We start from the raw sequence: 19174 nt of genomic DNA on the forward strand, positions 1-19174 counted from the left end.
TAGAAATGTAACTGCTGATAATTTCTGTCAGCCAGCACAAGGCATTCATTTCTTCTCTCTCCTTTGCCCACATCACAATAGGGCCCAGGTGTCCGGATCTGAAACAACCGACATACTCAGGGTTTGAAAGAGATGTCTTCAGAACCATAGCAGATTACTATGGCCACATGAAGGAGCCTCTTCTCACTTTCCAGTTTTTTGATCTCTTCGTCAATGTGCTAGGTAAGAATTCCTTCCCTCTGGAGGCCAGTCACTCTTTGACTATTCCAAACCACCACCACCCCCCGGTTTTTCAACTTGTAAAGATGTGTCTCTTTAACCAGGCCTTGGGGTTTCCCTGAGGTTGTCGATTAGTCAGGCTGAGAGAACTGTTGAGTCACAGAATGAGCTGCCAAAGTCTTCTCCAACCTTCTCCAGGTGTGGTCCAAAACATCTGGAGGGCACCTGGTTGGCAAATCCTGGACAGTGGGAATGCTTTATTGTCCTCCTGTTTAAAGTTAATGGTTTTATGGCTGTAGTTTGCTTGGCTGTAGAAGCTGCTGTTTCATTGGGGACCCTGATAACCCAGGCTCAGAAGCTTCTACTTATATTCCAGCAAAAGTAGGTAAAAGCACCCTTCAGACCTCCTGTGCCCAACGTGGGAAGGTTGGGGGGGACTGAGCAGGCAGGAAAGTTTTTGGGTAGTGACAGGGGATGGGGTTACTTGCAGCCCTGGGCCTGCTGCACATGTCAAATTCAGACATAATGCTTGAGTGGCAGTTGTCCCTGTTTCTGGCATGAGCTGTTTTTACTTTGTTGTGTTCTAAGTATTATAAACCACTGTGGAATTTGGAGCTGATGGGTGGTATGAAAAATTATACTTTGAATAAATAAATAAATTTTCTCTTTGGAACACAAACAGGATACAAATTAAAATTGCACAGATGAGTTTTCGGGAAGCAATAAATCCAGAGAACAATGAGGAGCAAGTTCTAGAACAAGAAATGTACACATCCAGTAGTGAACAAGCAAGCTTTACTTAAAAACAACAACAACCAACAGTACAGTAATTCAATTTCGAGCATTTCACCGTTGTCCTTTTATTTGTAGCCTCCAAAGGGAGCCCAGAGCAGCTAACCTTGTACAGAAACAACTGCAATAGCAAAATGAAAACACTATAGAGCATTTGTTTATTTAAAACATGTCTGTATCGCCTCCTGTGGCAAGTCTTGATGCACTATGCAACAATATTAAAATGCACATCAAGATATTAAAACACAGAAAGAAAATGGAACTAAAAAACCTAGGGGAAGATTAATAATTCTTATAATAGGTTGAGACTGAGTACCAGAGAAGGCCTAGGAGCCCAAATGTATGTTTTTAAAAGACACCTGGACGTTATTGGTGGTCTCCTAAACTCAGAGGGCAAATGGATCTGTAAAAAAGGCCCACTTTCTAGCGGCTCCTAACTATGGTACCATAGCTTGCGCCATGACCAGGAGGGCCTCGTCACCCATAATGACTGAGTAAGACAGGAGTAGGGAACCTCAGGCCTGAGGGGCAATGCGGCCCTGCAGACCTCCATGCCTGGCCCTTGGGGCTCTCCCTAGCTCCCATCTCACCTTCCCTAAGTCATGCCCCTCATTGCCTCTGCTCCATGACCTCTTCAAGCATTCTTGACTGGCTGGAACATGTTTTTGAGGCAACTGGTCTCCTCAGGCACAATAAGAAGTCAGAGTTTTCATTTCATTTATGGCTTATATCCTGGTCTCCCTTTTCAGGGTAAGCCCAAAGCTAATAAAACAGAAAAACCATAGCCCGATTAATAAAATAATAATAATTCATTCACTTGTTTATTTGACTATGTATAAACCACGCTTACATAGGAAACATAGCAAGGCAGTGTACAACACAAAGCCATTGTAACATTGGTAAAAGTGTTACCAAGTCCAGAATGCTGTCCCTACCAAGCCAATAAAGAGACAGCGGGTAGAAGGGTAAAAAGAGTTAATTAAAAGCTGCAGCAGTGAGTCTCAGCAGAATATCTTAAAAAGACTGAGCGTAGAGCTCACAAAGCATTTACACCATTGTAGCAAGCACACAAATGTGTGATTTCTTGCGTCACTGGGGAAACCCAGCCAGATGGGCAGGGTATAAATAATAAAAATTATTATTATTATTATTACTACTACTACTATTAGGGTCGCAGGTGGCGCTGTGGGTTAAACCACAGAGCCTAGGGCTTGCCGATCAGAAGGTCGGCGGTTCAAATTCCTGCGATGGGGTGAGCTCCCGTTGCTCGGTCCCAGCTCCTGCCAACCTAGCAGTTTGAAAGCACTTCAAAGTGCAAGTAGATAAATAGGTGTTGTTGTTGTTGTTTAGTCGTTTAGTCGTGTCCGACTCTTCGTGACCCCATGGACCATAGCACGCCAGGCACTCCTGTCTTCCACTGCCTCCCGCAGTTTGGTCAAACTCATGTTGGTAGCTTCAAGAACACTGTCCAACCATCTTGTCCTCTGACGTCCCCTTCTCCTAGTGCCCTCAATCTTTCCCAACATCAGGGTCTTTTCCAAGGATTCTTCTCTTCTCATGAGGTGGCCAAAGTATTGGAGCCTCAGCTTCACGATCTGTCCTTCCAGGGAGCACTCAGGGCTGATTTCCTTAAGAATGGATAGGTTTGATCTTCTTGCAGTCCATGGGACTCTCAAGAGTCTCCTCCAGCACCATAATTCAAAAGCATCAATTCTTCGGCGATCAGCCTTCTTTATGGTCCAACTCTCACTTCCATACATCACTACTGGGAAAACCATAGCTTTAACTATACGGACCTTTGTCGGCAAGGTGATGTCTCTGCTTTTTAAGATGCTGTCTAGGTTTGTCATTGCTTTTCTCCCAAGAAGCAGGCGTCTTTTAATTTCGTGACTGCTGTCACCATCTGCAGTGATCAAGGAGCCCAAGAAGGTAAAATCTCTCACTGCCTCCATTTCTTCCCCTTCTATTTGCCAGGAGGTGATGGGACCAGTGGCCATGATCTTGGTTTTTTTGATGTTGAGCTTCAGACCATATTTTGCGCTCTCCTCTTTCACCCTCATTAAAAGGTTCTTTAATTCCTCCTCGCTTTCTGCCATCAAGGTTGTGTCATCTGCATATCTGAGGTTGTTGATATTTCTTCCGGCAATCTTAATTCCGGCTTGGGATTCATCTAGTCCAGCCTTTCGCATGATGAATTCTGCATATAAGTTAAATAAGCAGGGAGACAATATACAACCTTGTCGTACTCCTTTCCCAATTTTGAACCACTCAGTTGTTCCATATCCAGTTCTAACTGTAGCTTCTTGTCCCACATAGAGATTTCTCAGGAGACAGATGAGGTGATCAGGCACTCCCATTTCTTTAAGAACTTGCCATAGTTTGCTGTGGTCGACACAGTCAAAGGCTTTTGCATAGTCAATGAAGCAGAAGTAGACGTTTTTCTGGATCTCTCTAGCTTTCTCCATAATCCAGCACATGTTTGCTATTTGGTCTCTGGTTCCTCTGCCCTTTCGAAATCCAGCTTGCACTTCTGGGAGTTCTCGGTCCACATACTGCTTAAGCCTGCCTTGTAGAATTTTAAGCATAACCTTGCTAGCGTGTGAAATGAGCGCAATTGTGCGGTAGTTGGAGCATTCTTTGGCACTCCCCTTCTTTGGAATTGGGATGTAGACTGATCTTCTCCAATCCTCTGGCCATTGCTGAGTTTTCCAAACTTGCTGGCATATTGGGTGTAGCACCTTAACAGCATCATCTTTTAAAATTTTAAATAGTTCAGCTGGAATATCATCACTTCCACTGGTAAGGTAAGGGAAGGTAAACGGCATTTCTGTGTGCTGCTCTGGTTCGCCAGAAGCGGCTTGGTCATGCTGGCCACATGACCTGGAAGCTGTACGCCGGCTCCCTTGGCCAATAATGCAAGATGAGTGCCTCAACCCCAGAGTCGGTCACAACTGGACCTAATGGTCAGGGGTCCCTTTACCTTTACTACTACTATTACTATTGGCTAGGAATGTGCATGGACAAAGCATGCCTAAGTCCTCTACTTGGCTACAGAATAATTACTTCCTGATCCTTACTCGAATTCAGGCCAGTCCAGGCATAACTGGCCTTGTAGTCGCAGCAGTGGGAACATCTTGTGCTTGTGACTGGGAATGTGTTTATGCAGACTCGGCACTCAGCAGGCTGTGATCGGCTGCATATGTGATGTGTAGACTTCAGAGTTATGGCACCTCTGAGTTATGGCGCCCAGGTATCAGAAATATGTGCTGCATAAACAGACTGTGAGAGAACATGAGGAAAGATGTGGGCTGGGCTGGGCTGGGCTGACTCCGTGGGTCCTCACATCCTGCTCCAGGTCATGGGATCTAGCTGGGTCCCAGTTCAGGGAATCCAGCTATCAAAAGCACCAACAACACACATGTCAACAAAAACTAGTTGATTTTTTATTATTAAAAAATGTCAATTCCAAAGGCAGTTTGGAATTCCAGCTGAACAGTGCCATCTTTGAAATACGTGTGACGGAAAATGAGGATGCCTCCCACTGTTCTTTCACTGTCCGTGAAAAGCTCCACAGGAGAGAGGACCTGCCACGCTAAAAGCTCAATACCTCATAAAGGCTGACTGAACTTCAGGGGCATTTGGGAGCACCAAAAACGGCCTGTCGAAGGATCTCAGCAACTGAGGCGGGGCAGTACTGGCATACTAGCAGTACATGTGAAAAGGATCTAGGGGTCTTAATGGACCACAAGCTTAACATTGTCGACAGTGTGATGCAGCAGCCAAAAAAGCTAATGTTGTTCTTGGCTGCATCAACAGAAGTCTAGTGTCCAGATCAAGGAAAGTAATTAAAGGTAAAGGGACCCCTGACCATTAGGTCCAGTTGTGACCGACTCTGGGGTTGTGGCGCTCATCTTGCATTATTGGCCAAGGGAGCCGGCGTACAGCTTCCAGGTCATGTGGCCAGCATGACAAAGCCGCTTCTGGCGAACCAGAGCAGCGCACGGAAACGCTGTTTACCTTCCCACCTATTTATCTACTTGCGCTTTGACGTGCTTTCGAACTGCTAGGTTGGCAGGAGCAGGGACCAAGCAACGGGAGCTCACCCTGTCGCGGGGATTCAAACCGCCGACCTTCTGATCAGCAAGCCCTAGGCTCAGTGGTTTAACCCACAGCGCCACCCGCCTCCGGAATTAATAGTACCACTCTATTTTGCTTTGGTCAGGCCACAACTGGAATACCGTGTCCAGTTCTGGGCACCACAATTCAAGAAGGATGTTGACCAGCTGGAACACATGCAAAGGAGGGCAACCAAGAAAATCAAGGGTCTGGAAGCCGAGCCTTATGAGGAATGGTTGTAGGAGCTGGGTATTTTTAACTTGGAAAGGAAGATACTGAGAGGAGATATGATAGCCAATGGATTCAAGTTACAGGAAAGGAGATTCTGACTAAACATCAGGAACATTTCTGACAATAAGAGTTGTTTTACAGTGGAACGGACTTCATCAGAAGGTGGTGGATTCTCCTTCCTTGAAAGGTTGGATGGCCACCTGTCGCGGATGCTTTAGCTGAGATTGCTGCATGGCTGGGGGTTGGACTAGATGACCCTTGGGGGTACCTTCCAATTCTACAATTTTAAGATTCCATAAGCAATCAGGCAACTTTGAGGTGCGTTGGGCCCAAGTTGTTTAGGACTTTGTGAATTACCATGAGAAGCTTACACACTCCCAGTGCCCCTGGAAAAACACTGGCAGTGCCCCACCAATTGTGGCTAGGTTTCTCCAGCCACTCTGGGCGGCTTCCAGCAGAATATAAAACACAATAAATCATACGGACGTTAAGGGTATCAGTCTGTGTGGAGAGGGGAATTGGTTGCCCCAGGTCTCAGGTGGGTGTAAAGTTACTCCACTGCTGGGGGCATGGCTATGGATTGAAAGGAAGAACTTTGACCTGGGATTTCTCCCAATCCTGGAGATGAGACCTCTCCTCAGGGAGGCAGTGCAGATGAGAAGAGCAGAAAGGTTGCAGCTACTTGAAACAGTTTTCTTGAAACTCTAGTAATCTACTGCATCCTAAACATGGTTATGCTAATTCCCGAAAGATATAGCTGTTAAAGTCAGAGTTTACCAGTCTCAAACGATCATGTTTACTATCTCAGCAGATGTTTTGAAATTCAAGTTTGCAGTGATGTGGGAAGTGAATCAGTTCGTAGTGATTCAGAGCTGCTGCCATTTGTCTTTGTCTGCAATCACAAATTTATTTGTCGGTTCAAACTTGGCCCTGGGAGTGAACCCTGAGCTACTGGATTTGTCACAAATGCACAACACTTTTGCCGCCTTCTCCAACACCTGTGCAGGAAGCCAAGCTCCAGCACACCATTTTATTCCAGAACATATGCAGTTACTGCTAATTATCCTTGCAAAGCGCTGGGGCAGTTGCCACCACTCCTGGCCAGGTGTGGGGCGGCTGTCCAGGCCTGTAGCTCCTCTCTGGGAGATCGTCAAAAAAGATCAAAACTTTTGCAAAGGCTGTGGGCTAGACAGAATCTAGAGCAGGGATGGGGAAATGATTCATCAGGCAACCATGTCCTGCTCATGCAGTTTGAAATCAAAGGCACAGTGATTTTAATCCCCAGTGATTAGCCCCATGGACAGTACTCTGTACAAGCCCCAGCAATCAACTGATCGTTGGAGTCTTGCAAACCCTTTGTGCACAGCCATTTGCAACCTTGACAATCAGCTGGTTGCCAGTGTTTGTGCAGGGCTTTGTAGGTACAGTGGTGCCTCGCTAAATGAAATTAATTCGTTCCAGGACTCAATTCGTCCTACGAAAATCTCGTCTAGCAAGGCACCGTTTCCCATAGGAATGCATTAAAAGTCAATTAATGCGTTCCTATGGGCTTGGGGGGAACTGGTGGCAGCGGCGCCGCTTGTTCTCTTGGCTCGGGGAAGGCAGGCAGGCGCTTCCCCGAACCAAGAGAGCAAGCGTCGCTGCTGCCAACGACAGAGCCGGATCGGACGAAGCTTCAGAAGCTTCGTCGGATCCGGCTATGTCGGGAGGGGTGGGGGAAAGGTGAATGAACGATCCTGCGGCTTTCCCCCACCTCTGCCAAGCCCCATGCCGGCGAGAAGCGGCGAGAAGCGGTGGCGGGGAAGACATTCCCCCGCCGCCGCGTCTTGCCTGCCTCCCCAGACATGGAGCGCGGCTTCAGACACCTCCGAAACCGCGCTCCATGCCGGCTGTGCACGGCAAGACGCGGCGGCGGGGGAAGACGTTCCCCCGCTACCACGTCTTGCCTGCCTCCCCCTTGAATTGGGGAAGGCAGCCAGCGAAAACGTCCCCGCACCGGCGCGCTTTGGCTCCAGGTGATGGGGCGAAAGCGCGCCGATGCGGGGGTGTTTTGCCGCCTGCCTCCCCCTTGGCTTGGGGAAGGCAGACGGCAAAACACCCCCACATCGCCGCACTTCTGTCGGGCGGGGGGAGGGAGGAAATCCCGGATCTGGCAGGCGTGCGGCAATGTGGGTGTGTTTTGCCAGAAGTGCGGCAATGTGGGTGTGTTTTGCCATCTGCCTTCTCCAAGCCAAGGGGAAGGCAGGCGGCAAAAAGCCCTGGCAATTTTTCGCTGCACGCTGGACTTTGCAGTCGGAGGTTTGTTTTTCTATGGCCATGCTTCGCAAGACGAAGCGGCGGCCATAGAAAAACTCGTCGTCTTGCGAGGCAACCTCCAATCGCGAAATCCATTCGTCTAGTGAAAAATTAGTCTTGCAGGGCATTCGTTAAGCGAGGCACCACTGTATTGCTGATCAAGTGATTGGAGGTGCCAGCAAACTCTCTTTCAGCCCTTCCACGTCTTTTCCTACATAGACTGGTTTCTGTGTAGATTTGTAGAGTTGGAAGGGACCACAAGGGTGGTGGCACCCACCCTGTGGAACGCCCTACCATCAGATGTCAAGGAAATAAACCTATCCGACTTTTAGAAGACATCTGAAGGCAGCCCTGTTTAGGGAAGTTTTTAATGTTTGAAGTTTTATTCTGTTTTTAATGTTCTGTTGAAAGCCGCCCACGGTGGCTGGGGAAACGCAGCCAGATAGGCATGGTAGAAATAATAAATAATAAATTACTACTACTACTACTACTACTACTACTACTATTATTATTTCACATGCAGTTGGCAGAGTTTAGCTTGCACTCTCCATCAATTAAAAGATTTCTGTGTTGAAATTAAAAAAGATGTATGAAAGATATGTTTGTGAATTGTACATATACTTTTTAGAGGTATATGTACTATATATGCTTTTTTGGTTCGTCTGCTGGCTTGCTGACATTTCATTTTGGCTGAAATTAATTTCTCCTTTACATAGCTCTCTCTCTCACACACACCCCTTAAAACCTGTTGGATAAGAGTTTGTCTGGAAAGCTAAATGGTTCGTTTGGAATGGGATGTGAGATTTATGTACATTAGTATATTGAGAATTCTTTATGATGATAATTATTATTATATACAGGCATCTATATGCAAAGAATAGGTGTGTCTAGACCTGAAGGGGCCTACAATCTAAAATAGGTTCAGGGAAACCACAGAGAAAGGCAACAACAGAGGGCAATGAAGGCAGGAGGTGAATATGTACTTCCTTCTGCGATGGACAGACCTTGGGTCATCTTCCTGAAGACCCAGAACAGACTGGGTGGAGAGTGTCAGCCAATCAGGAGGGAGAGAAAAGTTAAGAGAGAGGACCTGTTAGCAAAACTGACAGATAGGGCTTGGTTGGAGCCTAGTCTTGACTTGCATGTTCCCCTGAGAGACTTTGGCTTGGAGCAGAAGTGATGCTACTGGTCTCTTATGGTTATAGGACTTAGAAGAAAGCCTTGAACTCAAATTATCCTTCCTTCTCCTCTCTTCAGGGTCACAAAGTTCCCTCCCAGCCTTTCAACAATTGATTATTGTTTCTTCTGTGCCCTGACACTCACCATGGTTAAAGCTAATGAAGTTTCTCACTGCAAATAACCAGAGTTTGAGATGATTTGCAAACCATGGTTAACAAGGTTTCCGCTAACCGTAGAATAGTGTGCCAGTAGATGTCTTGCCTGCAAGAATTAGGACCCCCCCCCCTTGCAAAATAAGCTATGAGAAGCATCCAACGTTGAAGTGTGCTCTCCTGCCATGTTCTCTGACCCAGGTCTCCTGCAGAAAGAGAAGCTGGCGATTGAAGCTCTGCAGGTTTGCTGCCTCCTCCTTCCGCCAGCGAACCGCCGAAAGCTGCAGCTGCTGATGACTCTGTTGGCCAGGATTGGCTCAAATAAGGATCTGCCGCCCCTCTCAGACACAGTCGGGACGAGAACGCTGGTGAGCGTCTTCTGGGAACCAAGAGACCGAGCTGGACTTGCGAAATCATTCCGGAATTGCTTTGGGGGAAAGACTCTCCTTAGTTACAAAAAAGAAAGCAGCAAAGTATTTAACCAAGGGTGTGGCGTGGAAGTTCTCCCTTTCTCTGCCTGTGTGACATGAATCGCCAGGTTGCAACCTGCAGCAGACGCTGTGTGTTTGATAGAGCTGACAAGACTTAGCAGCTGTGGGTCCTCCCACCCAGTTCCCACCACAGCCCTTTTGTCTGTCTGTCTCTCCCCATGCATTTCCTGCTGCACAGCATCAGACATACTGTGTGCTACAAGGAGTGGGAAGCAGATAGGGGAGGGCAGGACAGGTGGAGGAAGCTGCAGAATCTCTCCTCCAGTTCTGTTGGCGCTCATTCTCAGGTTGCAGCCTGGCTTTCACCTTGCCTTCTCTAGGAAGCCTCTGCCCCCCCCCCCTCCCCAGTGGCAGCTTCTGTCTTGTTCAGCTGTTGACAGTTCTGGAAGCAGGGCTTCAATGGCACCAGCACTGAACAAAAGTGCTCAGCCAGCTTTGAGGGTGGATGGGACCAGGTAAGCCCAGGGGTCAGAAGGTGTTTGATGGAGATCCACTGGTAGATCTCTGGCTCATGTACAGTAAAAATGTCTCAAATAGCTTTTTTTTAAAAAAATGACTCCCCTGATGCACATTAGGCGGCTGAAATGAAGAAAACTTGGAGGTAGCCAGGAATGTTGTTCTGTGTCGAAGGTCTGTGAGCTGAGATTGGTCCTGAAAGTTGAAACAAATCTCTGGGCTCGGCAGCTGCTCAGAGGCACCCTGCTGTTTAATTCAAAGTGCACATCTTTTGCACCTGGGTCCTGTTGGTGGATTTTGGGGGTTCTAGTCAAGCACAAAGTACCTCCTGAAAATCTGAAGTCTGTGCTCCCCTGTTGCAAGCCACTTTGAGAGTGTTTGGTATGGCTAGAATGGGGAGTACCCATGAATAAGAAAGTGTTGTGGTGATAACCAGTACAGTGGTACTTCTGGTTAAGAACTTAATTCGTTCCGGAGGTCCGTTCTTAACCTGAAACTGTTCTTAACCTGAAGCACCACTTTAGCTAATGGGGCCTCCTGCTGCCGCCGTGCCGCTGGAGCACGATTTCTGTTCTCATCCTGAAGCAAAGTTCTTAACCTGGGGTACTATTTCTGGGTTAGCGGAGTTTGTAACCTGAAGTGTTTGTAACCCGAGGTACCACTGTATTCTTTGTTTCAGATGGTTCAGTCCTTTTCTCGCTGTATTCTTTGCTCCAAGGATGATGTGGACTTGGATGAACTTCTGGCTGCTAAACTGGTGTCATTCTTGATGGACAAATATCAAGAGATCTTAAGCGTACCTTGTACCCTGAAAGCTAAAATAGAGGAGCATGTAGCACACCTCCAAAGGGTCCAGGTGAGAGCTGTAGAACAGAAATGTCTTCTCCCCAACTCAGTTCTTTATTACCTTCTTAAAACCAAACCAGTTCTTCTCATGCAACAAATAAAGTGACATGTAGCTATAATCCCAATAACCATTTATCAGGGAGTAAGCACCACTGAATTCAATGGGTCTTATTTCTGAGCATTTGTACTGTTAAAGCTGCTGCTCTAGAATTGCTACATTTCTTGCTTGTTTTGTCCATATCTTCCATTGCCAGACTTTGGCCATTAATGCCCGCGAGCCTCTTGACCACCTGTGGGCAGCAGGCAGCTCTTTCAGGCCTTTCTTATAGCCTGCTGCAGATTGCCCAACCAGGGCTCCACCATCAAAATAACCCCATACTAGCATTCTTGTTCCCCATGGCCTGCCAAACAGCCGGGGGGTGGGGGGGGGGCAAGATGAAGGAATCATATTTGCAAGGGACAGCAGAGGCATGTGATGGCATAACTGAGATTCCATCCTATGCCTTCCAGTTGCCCAGCTGATTTGGTAATGGGAACAACCGGCAGGGCTTGTGCTTCCTCATGCTTCTTGGTTGCTTCCAGTTCAGTCAGCTGGACATGGGTGGGAGGTAGGATGCAAGGTTGGACAAGGCACATGTGTGACAGTGTGCAGGGGAAAGGCTGTGTGTGAAAGAAAATTGGACCAGTGGTGGAGACTCCACCTTCCACAGACACATTTTAAATGCCATAGAATGTTAATCAGCCCAAGGCCTGGTTGAATGAAGGTGCCAGGCATCCCTGAGGAGAGCATTCCATGAACTGGGAGCCACCATTCTCATTTTGCCGCCCTCCAGACCTCTTGTGGGAGTGGCACACGAAGAAGGGCCTCAGATGATGATGGCAGGGTCCACCCCTCCCCTCATGTTCCTGCAACACAAGTGACCCATGCAGGGCTCCCTTTCCCCTGCCCTCAAGTGTGCCCACAGGAGGGGAACCAGGATAGGACCAAGTTTCGTGAGGATCACTTGAAAGAATTGGGCAGGTTTAGCTTAGAGAAGAGAAGGCAAAGGGGAGACACAATAGCAGCCTTAAAATATCAGAAGGGCTGCCTTGCAGAAGATGGGGGATAGCTATCGAGAGAGGCATGCACAAAAGATTTTATCCTGGGATACCAAAATCTAAGCTTCCTTTCTCAGCATACCTCCCACCTGTTCTGACACAGATAAAATATCCAGGAGCTGATGCAGATTCGACCTTGCCTGCTGCACCGTCGTTTTGTCATCAGATCAGCGCGGATGAGTTTGAACACCAAAGAACAAATGGCTGCCAAGAACCGTTGGTAGGTTTGTTGGAAGAAATTGCGATGAATCGGGAGATGTCCATCAAGGAGAAGAAGAAAAAGTTGAAGCAGGTAAATTAAATGGTCAAAATTTCTCTTTTAAATCTTTCCTCTTCACATTGTGCCCCCCCCCAAAAGGATTTTGATGTGATATTTACTTTTATCTATCATGGGGAATGGTAAATAGTCGTCTTCCGGTTTTTCGTTTCTTCCTCTGTTCTATCTGCCTCCTTTGAATCGGCTTCTGTTGGTTCTGATCCTGTAAACTCACATGGTGTGAGAACATCTGCAAATATTTGTGTGACAAGAGCAAACGTATTGCATATGTAAATATTCCCATGAGTGCTACAGAAAAAACCTTGATGTTTGTAAAGAAAAACATTTACAAAGCAGTGGTGGTATAGGGGCCAGGGATTCCCACCCCTGCTCTCTTTACATGAGATCAGGATCCTGGTCCTGGCAGGTTTCCCAGCCATTTTTCAAGCACCTCACCCCCACAACAAACACAGCTCTGTATGTGTGTGGGTCCTGTGCGGAATTTAGAATTGTTTTAAAATTCACTTATTCCATTTATATCCCACCTTTTTTCCTCCAAGGAGCTCAGGGTAGCATACGTACTTTTCACAACAACCCTCCAAGGTAAGATAGACTTGGTGTTCAAGGTCACCCAGCGAACTTTATGGCTGAATTGGAACTGGAACTCTGGTCTTACAGGCATGGACAGGACATTTTCTGGCAGGAGAAGGCAGGCTAATTTCTCGCTCACACACAGATGAGAAGAATATCTACATTTTATCTCATATCTCAGCTCTACATGCTGGTTCTAATTAATGCATGTAGTTATGTATCCATAATTAAAATATATCATAAACAAGGCCATTAAAACAGTGTTGGAGTTGCAACAGCAGTAAAAGCAGGAGGCTCATTTCAGGAGATTAGGAGGAGGATAGGTATGTCTTCAAGAGTTGGTGGAATTTCAATACCAAAGTGGTGTGATCTATTAGCAGGGGGAACATTTCACAACACTGGTGCCACCAACCGAAAAAAACCTGCTTCTGTGTCCTCACAAGCCTCATAGCCTTCAAGATGTTGCAAAACCAACTGGGTTCCATTTGTTAATCATAATACCCTTTCTAGACATAATAGGCCTCCTGGTTTACATAACAGTATGGGATGTCATTATCGTAAGGTCCCTAAATATAGGCTTGCCTAGCAGAAATGTTACACCAATTTATGGTTTAAATGCAATTTGTGTGCTGTTAAATAACACACCGTACTTTCATGGCTTAGATGTCATCAGTTACAAACTTGAGGGTAGTGAAAATGTGGAACTCCTCCAGAATGAGGCAGTTTAAAAATGGTTTAATTCCCCTTTGGGGAATTTAATTTATATCATATTAATTTACCGTATATCATATTATACCATACTATACCTTGTCCAAAATAAACTTCAACTTATTTTCCAAATCTGCAACTTCATAATTCCTTATAATTCTCTTCCTACATCAAGTCTACAATATTTTTTAAAATAAATTCTAAAATTCTTCCATTCTTCTTCCACCGTTTCTTCTCCCTGGTCACGCAGTCTCCCGGTCAGTTCAGCAAGTTCCATATAGTCCTGCATTTTCATTTGCCATTCTTCCACCGTTGGCAACTTCTGTGTTTTCCAGTTCTTTGCTATCAATATTCTAGCTGTGGTTGTGGCATATAAAAAAAAAGTTCACATCTTTCTTAGGTATTTCTTTCCCTATTATACCCAATAGGAAGGATTCTGGTTTCTTAATAAAAGTGTTCTTCAACACTTTTTTCAGCTCATTATAAATCTTTTCCCAGAATTCCTTAACTAGGGGGCAGGTCCACCACATATGATAAAATGTTCCTTCCACCTTCTTACATTTCCAACATTTGTTATCTTGGTTATGGTAAGTCTTAGCAAGCTTTACTGGTGTCAGGTACCATCTATACATCATTTTCATAATATTTTCTCTCAAAATAGTGCACGCTGAAAATTTCATATTCTTTTCCCATAACCTTTCCCACTCCTCCATCATAATATTATGTCCCACATCTTTTGCCCAATCTATCATAACTTTCTTTGTTTGTTCATCTTTCGTATGCCATTCTAGCAGCAAATTATACATCCTGGAAATTTTTTTGTCTTTGGTTCTAATAATTCTGTCTCCAACTTGGATTTTTCTATTTAAAAACCATTTTTCTTATCCATCTTGAACAATTCATTTATCTGATGATATTGGAGCCAGTCATCCAGATTGGTTTTCAAAAAGACCAGCAATGGTGAGGCCACACACACCTCCCTGAGGAAGGAGTTCAAAGGGTGGGGCTACTGAGAAATCCCCATAAGCTCTTGCTGGAGGCCCAGAGAGGAGGCTCTCGGATGCTTGGGCCAGCTCATACAGGTGTACTGGTCCTTCAGATAACATTCCCCAAATCGTTTTGGGTTTTCAAGGCCAAAGTCAGCTCCTTGAAATGGGGGGAAAGAGGTGACCAAGTTAACCAGTACACAAGAGGTGATATAAGATAAGTACGCTCAACTTTTTCAAGGGTTCCAACTACCACATTGCTCTGCAGTTTCAGTTTCCAAATCCTCTGCAAGAGCAGCTTCAGGTAAACAGGGTATTGCCGTAATCTAAGATGGATTTAACCAGGGGGTGGATCACAGTGGTTAGGACTGTTTTTCCGAAACAGCTGCAGCTGGTCAAAAGCACTCTTGGCAAGCAACTCCACCTGCAGCTCGCTAGGTAGTAGCTGTTGCGGGAGTGCTCACAGACTGTAGTGTCACCCCATCAGAATCAGATTTAAATCTCTATACAGATTAGCAGATTTCCCCAGCTGCAGTACTTTCCTCATATCTGGATACAGATTCAGCTTTTTGAGTCCTCTTCCATCTCAGTACTGCCCCCAGATGGCTCAATGTCTCACCTGCCTCCCTAGAATTAAATGATGGAAGTTTAACTGCATGCCATCTGTATTTTGATGAAGCCTCAGCCCAAAGCTCTAAATGACTTCTCCCAGCAGCTTTCTGTAGATGTTGAAAGGCACGAGGGTACAAGATGGGACCCCAGATGTTAGTGAGCAAAGAGTGGAACAAAAGTCTCCCAGCACAGCACTGTTATGCAGGAAGTTCCTCTGCCATAATGTTTGGCAAGAGATGAGTGCATCCCCCCCCCCCCGGTAGTCAGAGACTGGACATGTTCTGCTTGAATAAGCAAGTCACTTTCAAATGGCCCGAATAAATTCATTAGCTAATCTTTGCATGCTTCCTTTCTAGTTTCAGAAATCCTATCCTGAGGTGTACAAGGAGCGATTTCCTACTCCTGAAAGTGAAGCAGTTCTGTTTCCAGAAAAAAGCAAACAGAGACCAGTGCTGTTGGGGTGGGCATTTAAAAAGCCTTTCCAGCCTTTTCAAAGAACAAGAAGCTTACGGATGTAAGACTCTGAATGAACTGCATCTCATTAATGACCAGATTTGTGAACCTGGTACAGCTGGAATTTCGTTGACTACTGAAATCACATTGAACGAGGGGAAAGAATTCTGGGCAGCAAACTGCTGTGCTGAGCCATTATCAGTATTTTTCTCTTGTAAATCTACTCAGTTGGAGCCAGACTTAGCTATGCTGAAAGTCGACCCATGGAAAACAAGGGGACAAATTAATCATGATTTCAATAGGCCTATGGTAATGACTAAAGTCTGGATCCAAGCCTTTGTGTTTCTTTTTTAAAACCATGAGCTGGTTTGATGATCATATCTCAACAACGTAAGATCGGAACAAGCTTTTTGTCTGTGCATACTGTCCCTTTTGCTCCTCCCTTCAAATGAGTTATAACCAAACAAAGAAGCCTAAGTAACCATAGTTTTCCATTTTATCTGAACTGGGGAGCTGTGGAACTTCGGAAGAGGCCAGGATCTTAAACTAGGGTTTGAGGTTCGCTCAATATCCTGGCTATTTTCAGTGACGGTTAATTAAAGACTCCCTGCTTTAATGACACAAAGGGGGAAGAGTGAAGGGGTTGTGTTCATGGGATAAACATTCATTTATATATCAGTTACTACGTACTTGGCGTGAGCTGGTTGACATGACACTAAGCCAAACCATGCCTTAGCATGAGCTCATGTGCATGAGGGTTCCTGGAGAGAAAACTGTCCTTCTCTGCTGCTGCTGCTGCTCTACTCTGAGCATGCCAAGATTTAGTGTGTCATCTGAACCCAGGTTCATTTTTGTCTCTAAGCAAACCACAAACTGGAAACTTAAGAAGAAGCATTGTATGGTTTGCCTGGAGTGCAATGTTAGCGATTTCTCTGGAAACCTTCATGCTTATATATTTTGTGCTAAATTTTGGAAAGCCTTAAAATAAGCCTAAACTACTTTGTATATAGGCAATGTCAGATTTCTGAAGGGTGTAAAGTACTGTAATTACTTGAATGAACTTGAAACACTGGATAATTGTACTAGCTGTAGATCAGATAGTTAATTAAACTTTGTGCTACTGATTTCAACAACAGGCTTGTGTTCTTGGTCACAGGCATGATGAAGAACAGCAATTTCAGAAAGGGACCTCAAGGTGCAGAATCATGCCTTCAGGTGCTCTACATGTGATCTCGATTATGTAGAGCTAGACCAACCATGGAGAAATATTTTGGTGTTTGTTGGGTTGGGGCAGGAAGCATTGTGGTGCTCCCTGCCTCTTGCTTGCACAGCTACTGTTTTGTTTTTTTGTTTATTTTTGCCACAGTCTGGAAAGTTTGCCTACATTGCTTTCTACAGTTTTTGTCTCACGAACTCCTGCGTTCTTTCTCACGCATGTAGGGCTTTTGTGGGTGCTGTCCTTGGGGAGAAGATGGCCACACACTTGAAACAATTCTCTTGCTACAGAGATACCCCTTCCAGTTTGTACCTTTTGCTGCAGAAAAACCAACAGGAACATATCATGACTGATGAATGGGTTCCAGCTCCTCTAAGCTGGTATTCCTAACATAAAGACATGCAGTTTTTATCCTGCTTCCACTCCTCCAAGGTGCTCAGGCCCACAAACGTGTCATCTCCCCCCTCCCCTGAACCCTTTATCATTGCAACAGCCCTGCGAGGTAGGTTAGGCTGAGAGAGAGAGAGAGAGAGAGAGAGAGAGAGAGAGAGAGAGAGAGAGAGCGCAAGCAATAGGTCCAAGGTCACCTAATGAGTTTCATGGTTGAGCACTAACTTGAATGTGGATCGTTCAGCTCTGTACTAGGCACTCAAGTCTGTGTGTGTTCATACTGTAAATGTAACACTTTTGAATGTACCCCAAGATGCTGCACTTCTGAAACATTTCAAGGAATAAATCTTCCATGGTTTAAAGGCTTTTTGCTTCAGGCCCATTTTTATCTCACACTTCATGTGAGGGAGAATATCCTGTTGAACTTTGTTGGCTTGCTTAGACAAAACTTGTAGCTGGTGCCCCTCGAGCTCAGCCATGCCTGTACTCATAAGCACATATTCCAGAAATTAACTCTGTTGATTTACTTCCAGGTAAACTTATCGTTGAGTTGCCATGGAGGCAGAGGAACCAACATCATTTACAATATAGCAATTCTGTGAATAAGCTTTTTTAAGGAACCCCTTGCTCGCTGGATAAGGGACTCAAAGCAATTTCTTCAGCCTCTTTTCAGTGTGTCCCTCCTGTAGCTCGAGGCGTGAAACAAAACATTACCAACTTGATTTACTGACTTGATTTACTGACAAGAGGCACTACAAGAGGGCATGTGCTATTCCACTGAATATTTCTACCTGTTAGAAAACTGACCCACGGCGAAGATCTATTTTTGCTCATTATTGGATGGTTTGCTTCCTCTCTTCCATTCCGTGGTAGGTCACTCACTTTTTCCTGAGAATTATTCTTCCCTTTAAAGTGTCTGTTGCAGGAAGTGAGGAACCTGTGGTCCTTTAGATGTTACTGGACTCTCAAAATCCATCACCTGCAGCCAACACAGCCAATGGTCTGGGATGATAGAAGTTGGAGTGCAACAGCTTCTGGAGGACCACAGGGTCCCCATGTACCATCTTAGTCCAGTGTTTCCCAAACTTTGGTCTCCAGCTGTTTTTTGGACTACAGTTCCCATCATCCCTGACCACTGGTCTTGCTAGCGAGGCATGATGGGAGTAGTAGTTCAAAAAATAGCCGGAGACCCAAGTTTGGGAAACACGGATCTAGTCTATCCAACAGTGGCTTAAGACTAGCAGAAAGGCCTTCTGCAAGGCAAAAGTTGGAGGCAGAAAGAGAAAAGGAGCGAGAAGGAAAAATTATTGTGGCACCTATAAGGCTAATAGATTTCTTGTTGCAGAAGCTTGTCAAAAGCAAACATGACAGCAAACAGGAATTTGTTTTGCTATGGGTATTAACTTCTATATGAGAGAAACTAGTTTTCCGCTGGCCACTAGGCTTGTCAGGCCCTGCTCAAACCAGCACAAGGATGTTGGGACTAGCTGAATCTCTAGAAGTACCCAATATGGTAGGAGGTAATATTGTAAGTCTCTTGGCGTCTGATGTTCTGTTCTGTTCCCCTGCCGCTTCCGTTTTTATAATCATTTTGTTTCCAGGTGTGCTAAATGCTGTCTGGCATCTTTGGCGAACCTAGTGCTAAACGTCATCATGATCTATTGCAAAGGTCCATCGTTGGGTTACTTATAATGCTGATGTGTCAAGAAAATTGTGTAAGCAGGAGCCGTCACATGGCACTTCCAGTTCATTGATTCAGGGAATAGTTGCTGGCCAGAGGCTCTCTTTATGTGATTAACCTCCTGTGTGATGTATTCTTGCCCCAGAATACGTTGGCTGTGAACCTGCATGATGGAGCGGGGGAGGATGCTTTTGAAGCTCAATCTCAAATATAGGTATGTATATTTCTGGTTTATTTTGAGGAGTTCTGTGTGATGCATGAAAACTTACGGTGCAATCAAAACTCTTTCCAGCAGAGGTCAGTCCCGTGGCAGCTCACAGTAGCAACTAAAGTAGAGATGTGCATGCATAACCTCAATGAAAGATAGAAGCTACATACATAGCAGCATTGCTTAGCTTTCTGATGC

The 19174-nt window shown here is 45.5% G+C and overlaps 1 protein-coding gene across 1 annotated transcript in view; it reads left to right on the plus strand.

Moving 5' to 3' along the window:
• DEPDC1B (DEP domain containing 1B) overlaps nt 1-17452 on the plus strand; it is a 33884-nt gene extending 16432 nt beyond the window's left edge. The window contains exons 7-11 of the mRNA XM_035100536.3: nt 82-222; nt 9186-9352; nt 10611-10787; nt 11979-12167; nt 15385-17452. Of these exons, the coding sequence (XP_034956427.3) occupies nt 82-222; nt 9186-9352; nt 10611-10787; nt 11979-12167; nt 15385-15546 (836 nt within the window). The 3' untranslated portion in view covers nt 15547-17452. The remainder of the gene's footprint in view (nt 1-81; nt 223-9185; nt 9353-10610; nt 10788-11978; nt 12168-15384) is intronic.
• Nucleotides 17453-19174: the final 1722 nt, after the last annotated feature.

Source organism: Zootoca vivipara, chromosome 10 (assembly GCF_965207765.1).
Source record: "Zootoca vivipara chromosome 10, rZooViv2.hap1.1, whole genome shotgun sequence".
Taxonomy (NCBI): domain Eukaryota; kingdom Metazoa; phylum Chordata; class Lepidosauria; order Squamata; family Lacertidae; genus Zootoca; species Zootoca vivipara.